The sequence below is a fragment of the Polypterus senegalus genome, chromosome 4, assembly GCF_016835505.1.
Source record: "Polypterus senegalus isolate Bchr_013 chromosome 4, ASM1683550v1, whole genome shotgun sequence".
Classification (NCBI taxonomy): domain Eukaryota; kingdom Metazoa; phylum Chordata; class Cladistia; order Polypteriformes; family Polypteridae; genus Polypterus; species Polypterus senegalus.
The window spans coordinates 41,535,921-41,550,772 of record NC_053157.1 but is presented as its reverse complement, the minus strand read 5'-3'; the positions used below and the strand labels follow the sequence as shown (position 1 = coordinate 41,550,772).

The 14,852-nt window shown below is 38.7% G+C and overlaps 1 protein-coding gene across 1 annotated transcript in view; it reads right to left on the bottom strand.

Annotated features, from left to right (window-relative positions):
• Positions 1-14,852, bottom strand: part of spef2 (sperm flagellar 2) — a 159,825-nt gene that overhangs the window by 127,176 nt on the left and 17,797 nt on the right. Inside the window, exon 5 of the mRNA XM_039750519.1 lies at positions 3,221-3,361. Coding sequence (XP_039606453.1) covers positions 3,221-3,361 — 141 coding nt within the window. The remainder of the gene's footprint in view (positions 1-3,220; positions 3,362-14,852) is intronic.

Below are 14,852 nucleotides of genomic sequence, written 5' to 3'. Positions count from 1 at the left end.
TATTGTCATGCTCACGAGCCTGGGGAGTGTCTCATGGGTATTGGTACGGGGAAACATTGAGGGTGAAGCTCAGCCACTGGAGGAGAAAGCATTACAAGATGACTGACAATGCATCTGATTGTAACTGTACCCATGTTTTTCACAGAACTCCCTGTTCATTTACAAACCTGTTTTTAAGGAGTATGGAGCTCCATTTTAAAAATCTTAAAAGCATTTCATACCAGCCCAGAGGAGTCCTTTTTGTCCGTGAAGGACATTGCAATTTTTCACTTACAACTTCTTTTTTCATGATTTTAAGCTGACATTAAATTGAGTGCCTCTTGAGACCACAATCCTTTTCCCTATTTTTTGTGTTTATTTCAGTACATATATGTTGTCAATACGTGCGAGTAGGAGGCAGCTAAAGGGCCTGAGTAATTGTAAAACCATCACCGACTAGGGGGTGGCGGAATGTGCTAACTGTCTTTCTCATTTACTTGCAGACTGTTCCCGGGAAATCCCACCAGACTCCGGCATCCTTGATGACTTGACTTCTGGTTTTCAGCCCCAGAGATGATGGCACTTCAGTTCCCGATAACATCACGCCCTAAAGATGACATCACTTCCTGAGCTAGCCTTTAAACCCGGCATCTTTCTCGTCTTTAGTCAATTCTGTGTTGGACTCAGTCGGGTAAATATCTCTGTTCAACAATTTCAGCTTTTGCAGCCAGACCTTCATCATATTTCATTGTATTCTTTATCACAATATGTATACACACACACACACATATATATATATATATATATATATATATATATATATATATATATATATATATATATATATATATATATATATACAGCATATACACACACAAAAAGAGACAGTGCTTTGCAAATGTCTTAACTGAATATAAGAAAATATTTTTAGTATTTACTTTAATTAGTTCAGTTTACTCAGCAAAGCCCACAGACACCAACACAATATCATTACTTCCAGTGGCTGCAACAGTATTTATAATTGAATTTCCATTTTTCCATAAATTATTTCACTAATTCAAAATCTAAATGCAGTAGATGTAAGACTTATAAATTATGAAATGAAATGAAGCAATGAAAATAACAATCTTTGACTTATAATGTGGATGATTTTCTTGTTATACAACATGCTCGTGATCTGCTTCTCCTGCTTCCTGGGACTACTAAAGTAGTCTGCTGAAGACACGTTGATATACTTGCACTTTCAAAAGTACAGTTGTGCTTGAAGGTTTGTGAACCCTTTAGAATTTTATATATTTCTGCATAAATATGACCTAAACATCATCAGATTTTCAATCAAGTCCTAAAAGTAGATAAAGAGAAACCAGTTAAACAAATAAGACAAAAATATTATACTTCGTCATTTATTTATAAAGGAAACTGATCGAATATTACATATTTGTGAGTGGCAAAAGTATGTGAACCTTTGCTTTCAGTATCTGGTGTGACCCCCCTTTGCAGCAATAACTGCAACTAAACGTTTCTGGTAACTTTTGATCGTTCCTGCACACCGGCTTGGAGGAATTTTAGCCTATTCCTCCGTACAGAACAGCTTCAACTCTGGGATGTTAGTGGGTTTCCTCACATTAACTGCTCGCTTCAGGTCCTTCCACAACATTTCGATTGGATTAAGGTCAGGACTTTGACTTGGCCATTCCAAAACATTAACTTTATTCTTCTTTAACCATTCTTTGGTAGAATGAATTGTGTGCTTAAGGTCGTTGTCTTGCTGCATGACCCACCTTCTCTTGAGATTCAGTTCATGGACAGATGTCCTGACATTTTCCTTTAGAATTCTCTGATATAATTCAGAATTCATTACTCCATCAATGAAGGCAAACCATCCTGGCCCAGATGCAGCAAAACAGGCCCAAACCATGATACTACCACCACCATGTTTCACAGATAGGATAAGGTTCTTATGCTGGAATGCAGTGTTTTCCTTTCTCCAAACATAACGCTTTTCATTTAAACCAAAAAGTTCTATTTTGGTCTCATCCGTCCACAAAACATTCTTCCAATAGCCTTCTGGTTTGTCCACGTGATCTTTAGCAAACTGCAGACGAGCAGCAATTTTTTTTTAGAGAGCAGTGGCTTTCTCCTTGCACCCCTGCCATACACACCATTGTTGTTTAGTGTTCTCCTGATGATGGGCTCATGAACATGAACATTAGCCAATGTGAGAGAGGCCTTCAATTGCTTAGAAGTTACCCTGGGGTCCTTTGTGTCCTCGCCGACTATTACACGCCTTGCTCTTGGAGAGATCTTTGTTGGTCGACCACTCCGGGGAGGGTAACAATGGTCTTGAATTTCCTCCATTTGTACACAATCTGTCTGACTGTGAATTGGTGGAGCCCAGACTCTTTAGAGATGGTTTTGTAACCTTTTCCAGCCTGATAAGTATCAACAACTCTTTTTCTGAGGTCCTCAGAAATTTCCTTTGTTCGTGCCATGATACACTTCCACAAATATGTGTTGTGAAGAGCAGACATTGATAGATCCTTGTTCTTTACATCACACAGGGTGCCCACTCACACCTGATTGTCATCCCATTGATTGAAAACACCTGATTCTAATTTCACCTTAAAACTAACTGCTAATCCTAGAGGTTCACATACTTTTGCCACTCACAAATATGTAATATTTCATCATTTTTCTCAATAAATAAATGACCAAGTATAATATTTTTTGTCTCATTTGTTTAACTGGTTTCTCTTTATCTACTTTTAGGACTTGAGTGAAAATCTGATGATGTTTTAGGTCATATTTGTGCAGAAATATATAAAATTCTAAAGGGTTCACAAACTTTCAAGCACAACTGTAGGTCATTGTATTTAAAAACATTTCTGGATATGTAATGCTGACATGCAACACATTGTTAAAATCACAGTAAATCTATAATATTTTAGATCACCTCCAAAATTAATCTAGAGGAAAACCACAGATTCTTAAAAATGTAAGAAGTATTCAAAAAAATCAATTCAGGGCATTTATGTAGTCACAGATGAGCATTAAAGTGAAGAAATATGTCAACAGAGTAACCAGGTTAGTATATAAAAATGAAAGAAGAGTGCCATGATGGCAACTACCACTCTGGAGCCAGAAGAATATTACACAAATGTCACGTGAAATGCAAACTGCACATAATATGCAAAACCTGTTTTGCAAGAGTTGCTTTGGTGTTTTCTGTAACAACACTAACCTGAACTTCTAGTTGCTTCTTCTGTTTCTTCCTTGCTTCAATAGCTTCCAAAGTGCGATTCGGAGGAGGTTTGGGTATCTGAACAATTGCTGCCTGTATCCTTGCCATAATTTCACCTTGTTTTTTCTTGGCTAAACGGTGCTAAAAACAGAAATTCAGATATTAGAAAAACATTTAAAAGAATTACTTTGTAGCATGCAGTAAAGGATGTGTATACACGTTTATGCTCAAATGCAAAAATCTTGTACTGTTATTGTTCTCTAAAATGCTTTGCTGTTACTATTCAGAAAAAAAAATGTTTTTTTACAGTGAAAGTTTTATCCCCAGACTAATTGATGTTCCTTTGTTATGGGGGAATAGCCCACACCATACAGCAGTCAACTTAAACCGCTATCTTTAACCATCCACAGGTGCATTTGACCTTACACTTGATACATAGACAGTGGGTGTGCCTCTTGAGTATACTGCAGCTAGTCAGGCTCCAGCTACACATAAATGTGTCCAGAACAAGCACATTTGAAAATTAGGGAATGGAAAGATGCTTTCTTAGGACACAGCAGAAAACATATCTGCCATAATTGTGTGGAATTACAGTACCCAGATATGACATTTGGTACATTTTTACTCTAACAGTTCATTAAGGGCATCACAGTGTTGTAAGGATGACATGGTATAAGAATGGTTAATGTCGCTCCCTTATAACTCCAGACCAAGGCAGGCTTCAATATCCACTAAATAGCCCATTGGTTCCTCTGAAAGACTCTAAATCAAACTAATGTGTGGTCCCTGAAAATAAGTTTTAAAAGTATATTATGGGGTTCTAAATCACTAATTACTCATTATTGAGTTTATGAGAAAATAGGCTCAAATATGAAATCAGAAAAAGATCATTGTTAGGGTTTTTTGGTTTTACTTTAGACTGGTTTACCTTTAAATGTAGTTGCTTCTGCACTTTATGTTCTTAATTACTTAGAACTACCGGACTAGTCTGCGCAGGGTGGCTTTAATGATGTTTTGTTTAGCCTAATTCCACTCCAAAATGAAGAAAACAAAATTTCCCACTTGTAAAATCTGGATTTACTTAAAAAAATAAACATGGGAAATGTCTCAAATGAAAATATTTTAATGGACTATTTAACAGCTGTTGAAGAGAGTATAAGTAACTGTCATGGCAAGTGAGTTGACAACTTCTATTCTCCTGCGAATAAGTGTTTGTATGTTATGATAAGTGTTTGCTGTCTGTGATGCTGGTCAGAAACACAGTGGTGCCTCGTACTTCAAACGACTCTAACTTCAAATGTTCAAGAGTTCGAATGCTAAATTCGAGAGAAATATGATCCGGAATTCAAACGATGATTCTACGTTCAAACATTATGTGCAAAAAAAAGCAACAGACAGCGGTTCCGCAGTAAACATCATCTGTTGTGTACAGTCTTAGTTCACCAGCTGTTGCTGACATACAAACATAATCTACTCCTCTCTTTTTCTTACCAAAGTCACCAGTCCTGTCCTGCCAGTGTACTGTGCGGCCTGCTAATTTGATAGCTGTATCCAAAATGAGGGAATGAAGTTGGCTTACTGAAACAAATTAAGTTCAAAGTACGAGGCACCACTGTACATAGTGTTGTGGCTTTTTTTGTTTTGTTGTGGGTTTTTTTTAAGATACGTATCTGTTGTATGGGAGATACTTTAATCTTTTCAGCTAACTGATTTCAGGTTATAGGTCTTAGTGTGAAAGTATTGTCAAGCTGAACAGGAGTGCAGTGTATCCTAGGAAAACTAAAAAAAGAAAAGCTCTATTCAGAGTATTATGTATGGTTAGAAGTGCAGCTTTTGATTTCTACTGGAAAATGACCTTGAAGTTAATGATAATTATTCTATAACATTTTCTTGTCTACTAACAGTGTTGAAAACAAGTAAGTCAGGCATTTTGTTTGTGTGAAAAGGGACGGGGAGAGCAGCTGTCTTTTATCACACATTTTTCAAAAAGAGCTATCTCGCAATTGCTTCTATAAACACTTATATGGAAGTTACTTAGTTGAGTTGCTTCTTTCCTAACACTTTTGTAAAGAGCTTGAGTCTACTAAATGGACACTGGAAAAAAGTCTTTCTCTCTGCTGCTTTGAAATAATTGAATCAGACATTTCAACAATGCCTTTCCTTAGCTGCTGGAAACATTTAAAAGAGCTTGGTTGTTGAAAAACAAATCTTTTTCTTATCATCTTTCAGTTAAGGATATATATATATATATATATATATGTATATATATATATATATATATATTGTACAGTGAAACACACCCTAAAGCCCTGGCCACAATACAATGCCTTGTCTCTTCCTTCAGAACTTTCACCCGATTCAAGTCATCACATGAAGGGAGGTGGCCCCTTTTATAAGCACCCGGATGTGCTCCACGTGTGTTCCGGCAATCTCCCACCGACACGCTCCAGTGTGGTGGAAGTGCCGGCTGCATCCCCGGAAGCACTCTGGGTGTCCCTGCTCGTCTTCCTTCCAGCACTTCCGGGTGTGGCAGAAGTGCTGAGGTCCAGGGTCCCCAAGGCATTGGGGCGCCCCCTGGCGGTGACCATGGGCCCCTACAGGGTTGAGCTTCAAATCCCTGTACCCGTGACCACCAAAGGCACCAGAGTAGTCGCCCCCACATCGCCTGAGGGAGGCGCAAGACCTCCTCTGGTCCTCTGAGGCATCCCGGCTGGGTCGCCCCCCCAGCCATCTGCAACAATATATATGTAGACTGTGTATATATATATATATATATATATATATATATATATATATATATATATATATATATATATATATACTACCAAAATACCCACGGTTGACAGCGGAGAAGTACTGTGTTAAAGAAGTTATGAAAAAGAAAAGGAAACATTTTAAAAATAACGTAATATGATTGTCAATGTAATTGTTTTGTCACTGTTATGAGTGTTGCTGTCATCAAGGATTTGGTTATCATTATTTCTTTCAATCAGGGTCGTATTTGGAGGATGTGTTGTGTTCCAGTTACATTTTGCGTTTGTCAATCGTTGTAAATATACAATAGGTTTCATTGATAACTTTGTGTCCACATGGTCAGAGTTGAAACATTCATAAACAGCGAAGTGTCCACTACCAAAATCGCTACCTGTGAATCTAAGATGTTTAACAGGCATTCCCGGTTGTCCAAAGGTGTAAAATATTTCCCCATTTCTATACACTTGAAAGAGACAACAAAACAATTCCGCGGCAGCTATCAGTTCACAAGCAGAACCATAGGTTGAGAGTTTAAGCATTTCACTGCTATAGTGGTCCTGTGTAGTATAATTGTCTCCTGTACCGTCATCAGTCCACATCTTGAACCTGTCCCAGTCATTCAGTATATAAGACACAATGTCTCTGCGGATATCAAGGCTGAGATTGATATGGCCATGCAATAAGTAAGAGAGAGAATAGAAGAGGCAGGCGCAATCTCGGGGCATGGAAACCACTGGGTATGGGTAGGTGAAATTGTGATCGACGGTGATCACCGGAATAGACATGTTATTCGGGGAAAACGTGAGAAAGAAAGTACGAAGGAAGGTGAGAAGCAGTGCAGCAGGGAATGAAAAACAGAAGTCAGCACCAAGAAGACGTACGTGAACAAGTAAGGAGGCCCAACAATAACAGCCTTGAAGCGGTGGAGTAAAAGAAAAGGCAACAGTCATGAGGAGGGAAACATGAAGAAGTAAGGAAACCCAACAATGTCAGCCTTGAAGCAGTGAAGTAAATGAAAAGGCAGGAGTCACCAGCAGGAAGACGTGAAGCCAGGCCAACAATATCAAGCTTGAAGTGGTGGAGTGAATGAAAAGGCAGGAGTCACCAGCAGGAAGACATGAAGGAAGGGGAACAATAACAGGCTTGAAGTGGTGGAGTAAAAAAGAAGGGAGCAGTGAGCACGATGAACAGCTGAGGAAAGTAAGGAAGCGAGTGAGGAGGCACATGAGCATGGGATGTCGTTAATGTATATAGGCAGGGAGCCAGCCACATAGCAGGTGCGTGGACATTGGCCGTGCGGAAGAAGGAAGGTGGAGCGGGGCCGCCCTTGTGCGTCTCTGCCGTGAAATAAATCATCTGTTAACGGAAATAAGGAATGAAACCGCCAAAAAGAGAGATCAGTTCCGAAAGTTCCTTACGCATAATGGTGAGAACTGCCAAAAAGAAGACGTTATTTTCAAAAGTTTATTACAGGGCACAGCGTAAAATGAAACATACTTTATGTTTGTAAGTACAGTGTAAAGGATGAGCATGGGAAATTTGGGCTTCCTACGTATATTGGAAGTCGCAGAAATACTGAGGAGGGGTTTCCCCTATCTATACCATTTAGGGGGTACACCCATTTCCCCCGCTTGGGTATTGCAATAGGACTTGAAACATACCTAACTTTTGTAAGTACACTGCAAGGAATGAGCATGCAAAATTTCAGATTCCCACTTATATGGAAAGTGGGAGAATTAGTGATGAGTCAGTAAGGGCTTTGCCTTTTATATATATAGACTAGCAAAATACCCGCGCTTCACAGCGGAGAAGTAGTGTGTTAAAGAAGTAATGAAAAAGAAAAGCAAACATTTTAATAATAACGTAACATGATTGACAATGTAACTGTGTTGTCATTGTCATGAGTGTTGCTGGCAAATATATATATAAATATATATATATAAATATATATATATATATACACACACACACACACACATAAACATATATATATACACATATATACACATATACATACATATATACATATATATACACATATACAAATATATACATATATACAGATATATATATATATATATACATACATATATATACACATACATATACACTCACCTAAAGTATTATTAGGAACACCATACTAATACGGTGTTTGACCCCCTTTCGCCTTCAGAACTGCCTTAATCCTACGTGGCATTGATTCAACAAGGTGCTGAAAGCATTCTTTAGAAATGTTGGTCCATATTGATAAGATAGTATCTTGCAGTTGATGGAGATTTTTTTTAACCGTGTCCTGTTCGGCTGTGAAGCAATCAGAATTGATGTCTGAATGCTGGCGACTAGCCTTACAGTTTTTCCAGTTACAGTTAGCCTAGACTAGCCTTACAGTTTTTGATGGAGATTTGTGGGATGCACATCCAGGGCACGAAGCTCCCGTTCCACCACATCCCAAAGATGCTCTATTGGGTTGAGATCTGGTGACTGTGGGGGCCATTTTAGTACAGTGAACTCATTGTCATGTTCAAGAAACCAATTTGAAATGATTCGAGCTTTGTGACATGGTGCATTATCCTGCTGGAAGTAGCCATCAGAGGATGGGTACATGGTGGTCATGAAGGGATGGACATGGTCAGAAACAATGCTCAGGTAGCCCGTGGCATTTAAACGATGCCCAATTGGCACTAAGGGGCCTAAAGTGTGCCAAGAAAACATCCCCCACACCATTACACCACCACCACCAGCCTGCACAGTGGTAACAAGGCATGATGGATCCATGTTCTCTTTCTGTTTACGCCAAATTCTGACTCTACCATTTGAATGTCTCAACAGAAATCGAGACTCATCAGACCAGGCAACATTTATACAGTCTTCAACTGTCCAATTTTGGTGAGCTCGTGCAAATTGTAGCCTCTCTTTCCTATTTGTAGTGGAGATGAGTGGTACCCGGTGGGGTCTTCTACTGTTGTAGTCCATTCGCCTCAAGGTTGTGCGTGTTGTGGCTTCACAAATGCTTTGCTGCATACCTCGGTTGTAATGAGTGGTTATTTCAATCAATCAATCAATCAATTTCAGTCAAAGTTGCTCTTCTATCAGCTTGAATCAGTCGGCCCATTCTCCTCTTACCTCTAGCACCAACAAGGCATTTTCTCCCACAGGACTGCCGCATACTGGATGTTTTTCCCTTTTCACACCATTCTTTGTAAACCCTAGAAGTGGTTGTGCGTGAAAATCCCAGTAACTGAGCAGATTGTGAAATACTCAGACCGGCCCGTCTGGCACCAACAACCATACCACGCTCAAAATTGCTTAAATCACCTTTCTTTCCCATTCTGACATTCAGTTTGGAGTTCAGGAGATTGTCTTGACCAGGACCACACCCCTAAATGCATTGAAGCAACTGCCATGTGATTGGTTGATTAGATAATTGCATTAATGAGAAATTGAGCAGGTGTTCCTAATAATCCTTTAGACGAGTGTATATACATATACATATATATACATATATATACACACACACACATATACATATATACATATACATATCTACACATATACCGTATATACACATATATACATACAAATCTACATATATATATATATCTACATATACAGTGGTATGAAAAACTATTTGCCCCCTTCCTGATTTCTTATTCATTTGCATGTTTGTCACACAAAATGTTTCTGATCGTCAAACACATTTAACCATTAGTCAAATATAACACAAGTAAACACAAAATGCAGTTTTTAAATGATGGTTTTTATTATTTAGGTAGAAAAAAAAATCCAAACCTACATGGCCCTGTGTGAAAAAGTAATTGCCCCCTGAACCTAATAACTGGTTGGGCCACCCTTAGCAGCAATAACTGCAATCAAGCGTTTGCTATAACTTGCAATGAGTCTTTTACAGCGCTCTGGAGGAATTTTGGCCCACTCATCTTTGCAGAATTGTTGTAATTCAGCTTTATTTGAGGGTTTTCTAGCATGAACCGCCTTTTTAAGGTCATGCCATATCATCTCAATTGGATTCAGGTCAGGACTTTGACTAGGCCACTCCAAAGTCTTCATTTTGTTTTTCTTCAGCCATTCAGAGGTGGATTTGCTGGTGTGTTTTGGGTCATTGTCCTGTTGCAGCACCCAAGATCGCTTCAGCTTGAGTTGACGAACAGATGGCCGGACATTCTCCTTCAGGACTTTTTGGTAGACAGTAGAATTCATGGTTCCATCTATCACAGCAAGCCTTCCAGGTCCTGAAGCAGCAAAATAACCCCAGACCATCACACTACCACCACCATATTTTACTGTTGGTATGATGTTCTTTGTCTGAAATGCTGTGTTCTTTTTACGCCAGATGTAACGGGACATTTGCCTTCCAAAAGTTCAACTTTTGTCTCATCAGTCCACAAGGTATTTTCCCAAAAGTCTTGGCAATCATTGAGATGTTTCTTAGCAAAATTGAGATGAGCCCTAATGTTCTTTTTGCTTGACAGTGGTTTGTGTCATGGAAATCTGCCATGCAGGCCGTTTTTGCACAGTCTCTTTCTTATGGTGGAGTCGTGAACACTGACCTTAATTGAGGCAAGTGAGGCCTGCAGTTCTTTAGACGTTGTCCTGGGGTCTTTTGTGACCTCTCGGATGAGTCGTCTCTGCGCTCTTAAGGTAATTTTGGTCGGCCGGCCACTCCTGGGAAGGTTCACCACTGTTCCATGTTTTTCCCATTTGTGGATAATGGCTCTCACTGTGGTTCGCTGGAGTCCCAAAGCTTTAGAAATGGCTTTATAACCTTTACCAGACTGATAGATCTCAATTACTTCTGTTCTCATTTGTTCCTGAATTTCTTTGGATCTTGGCATGATGTCTAGCTTTTGAGGTGCTTTTGGTCTACTTCTCTGTGTCACGCAGCTCCTATTTAAGTGATTTCTTGATTGAAACAGGTGTGGCAGTAATCAGGCCTGGGGATGGCTACGGAAATTGAACTCAGTTGTGATACACCACAGTTAGGTTCTTTTTTAACAAGGGGGCAATTACTTTTTCACACAGGGCCATGTAGGTTTGGATTTTTTCTCCCTAAATAATAAAAACCATCATTTAAAAACTGCATTTTGTGTTTACTTGTGTTATATTTGACTAATGGTTAAAAATTGTTTGATGATCAGAAACATTTTGTGTGACAAACATGCAAAAGAATAAGAAATCAGGAAGGGGGCAAATAGTTTTTCACACCACTGTATATATCAGGGGTGGGACTCGATTAAAAAATTTATCTAATTCATTAGAGGCTGATTATCTTGATTAATCGTATGTAATCACACATTAAAATTTGCCCCAAATCGCAAATGTTTTTCTTTTTAATTTAAAAGGGTTTTAGTGGGTGACAGAATCAAATAATAGACATGGACATGAATATTGTAAACTCAAGCTCTTTTAATTTCTGAAAAAAAAATGCTTTTAAACTGCATTTCAATTCAAAACGGAAACAAAAATATCATCCCTGTCTAAAATTGGGCAGACTTAAAAATAAAGTGGTATTTTAAGTACTTTAAGTACATTTTCAGAATAGTATTGTCTTTAAATAATAATAACCAAAATTTCAACATAAAGTGCAGTTTTTCTTCTTAAAAAAATAAGGCAGAAACATAAAAGGTAATTTGACCAGCTTCACCTTTAAACTAGTAACCTTAGCCAAAATTATTTTGCACATTAGGCTAAAACAGTGTGATCATTGAACATTTTGTAATTAGATGTAATTAGAATTACTAACGGTCACGGAAGTCCAATGATCCCCAGTAAGAGCCACAAAGTCCGCTTTCTGTAATGCATCTAATTTTGCTTGCTTTTCAGTGTGCACAAAACCATGCTTTTATCAAGGCTTCCGTCAGGTAGTCTTTTGAAATGAAATTTTCCTCCGATCAGTCTTAGGAACGTGCTTTATTCCGACTCTAACATTTTTGTAGCTCTGATGTGTGCATGAATGTAATCGATGTACCAGGAAATCATGCATTGAAAAAAGTTCCCCTTTGCTTGGAACTGAAAGTGTGATTAAATGCATTATTTTTTTTAACGCGTTATGGAGCACATGCATCGAAGCTTCTCAGCTGTGCTTGTGCTAAGAAAAGGAAACATTTTAAAAATAACGTAACATGATTGTGAATGTAATATTTTGTGACCGTTATGAGTGTTGCTGTCATCAAGGATTTGATTATAATTTCTTTCAATCAGGTTCGTATTTGGACAGTTTGCACAAAACCACGCTTTTATCAATGCTTTCGTCGGGTAGTCTTTTGAAATGAAATTTGCTTCCGATCAGTCTTAGGAACGCGCTTTGTATCCATTATTCATAAAGCTTCAATTGGAGATCTGTCTTTCTGCTTTAACCGCATATTTTTTCATACGTCTCAAACCAAGGGGATGCAAGGGTAAAATGAATCGGGAAGCGCGCGTACATACTCAGTGCACCCCCTGTCGGGAATCGAACCTCGGATGTCGGCGCTAGAGGCGAAGCCTCTACCATTGCACCACGGCGTGTGGTTTGTCTATTTGAGAGTATGTAGATCGGGGTATATATATACCGCTTCGCAGCGGAGAAGTAGTGTGTTAAAGAAGTTATGAAAAAGAAAAGGGAACATTTTAAACAAAGGGAACATTTTAAAAATAACGTAACATGATTGTCAATATACAGTGTTGCTGTCATCAAGGATTTGATTATCATTATTTCTTTCAATCAGGTTCATATTTGTAGGATGTGTTGTGTTCAAGTTATATTCCGTGTTTGTCAATCGTTGTAAAGATAAGAGGTTTCATTCATCGATTTGTTTCTTACTGCATCAATAAACAGCTCGTCTTCCTCTTTATCTGAGACGTGACACACTGCATGCTCGGGTTTTTTTTACACTGTCTTCCTTTAGCAGGACATTGACTTTTTCCACCGTGTGCTTTGTTTCCGCAGTAGCTGCACTTATGAATATGCTTGTATGTATCACACGCTTCATATTTTTTTGCTGCCTTCTCAATTGTGTAATTCAGTTTTTGTTCAGCACTCTTTGGAACTGTTGCTTTTTGTCTGTGCACTGCGTCATTTCATGTGAGCCGCTCGATGTACATGCATCGAAGGTTCACAGCTGTGCTGGTGCCATGTCGTGCGATGTCCACGGCTGTATTTAATGTTAGCTAAGACCTCGCACTTAAAAGTTTCTCTCACAGTTTCGCTGAGTTTGTGCCAAACACCACCCTGACCATCTCATCTTCGTCTGCATAAGCACAGTCCTTCACCCGTGAATATTTAGCGGCAGTGTTTCTATTGGATTGCCGCTGACGGACGGCCTTATATGGGCAAGCACTAAATTATGTGGGAGGCGTAACTCCGCCCTCCACGGGCATCAAGCAGAAGTCTATTATAGTATATGGACGAAAAAATAGGTTCCAGTTATGACCATTATGCGTAGAATTTCGAAATGAAACCTGCCCAACTTTTGTAAGTAAGCTGTAAGGAATGAGCCTGCCAAATTTCAGCCTTCTACCTACACAGGAAGTTGGAGAATTAGTGATGAGTCAGTGAGTGAGTCAGTGAGTCAGTGAGTGAGTCAGTGAGGGCTTTGCCTTTTATTAGTATAGATATACTGTATGTAAAATTTGTAACTAAAGAAAATAAGTCATCTGGGAATTGTCATCTGGGAATGAAGGAAGACCTGGCTCAACCAGATTGTATGATTCTTTGTATTGCTAAGTGAAAGCTAAAAAGCCAGGGTCTCTTTGTTGGAGGCACAAGCTGGGTTGCTTATTTCTTATTTAGCAGTGGTCCTTTCATGAGACAAGACGATGCTCTTATGAAGCCCACTGGTTATAAACTGGGTTGAAGTAAATGACTGAAACTAAAAGACAGCCCCAGTTGGCAATTAGCCTGAAATAAGTGGTCTCTGGGAATAAATACATAGGGTTCAGCTCAGACAGTGAGACAGAAAAGAGGGTCCAGGTAACAGTTGTATAGCTGTTTTTGACATTTCTTCTTATCTCCCATTTACAAAGGAATCTAACAGGTTAGCTGTAACTTTCATGTTAGGTGCCTGTCATAGGTTATGAGATAACACAATACAACATCTGTCTAAAATGTGATGTGATATTTAAAATATTCAAACCCTATGTAATAAAATTTGATGTAGCTAATTAAACATTCCACTGTACCATCTAAATTAGCCTGATTTGTGCGATTGTGGGACACTGGTATAAATGAATATGGATGTGCATGTGAGCGCTTGCCCTTAGATGGACAAAAGTAACTTCCAGGGCTGGCTCTTGCTTCAGCTGGATGCTGGTGGGATACGCTCTGATTTCCTGTGACTCTGTAAAGGCAAAGTGGTTTTAGTTAAAGTATTGATAATGTTTTGATTTATTGCTTTTAATGATAATGTTTAATGATGCACTTGTTATCAGCACAGGTACTTCTTAACAAAGCATTAATGTTTAATTAAAAAGAAAAACTGCCAGTTCAGTCCTTGAACAAGTCACTTACCCTACTTGTGCTCTAAATGTTGCAAATTTACATGTAAACAAAAAAATGTTTGGTTATAGTGTTCTCAAAAGTAAGTTATCTATAAGAATAAAGAATGCATTTAATCAGGAATATCAGTACAATAAGATGCCCTTCAAGTTTTTCTAAAAATAGATTTTCAATGACACTGGCTGTGATGAGCTGACCACAACTAGATTCAATTTCAGTTCATATCAGTTTTTGCAAAAAGCATACACATTTGATTATGTGTCATTGAAACCCAAAGGCATTATACAGATAATGTTTGGTAATGGCTGTGGTTCTTTGCACAGTTTCCTCTGTGAACCATCAAGAGCATTTGAGCAAGATCAATAGTTTGCACTGTGTTGCAGGGGG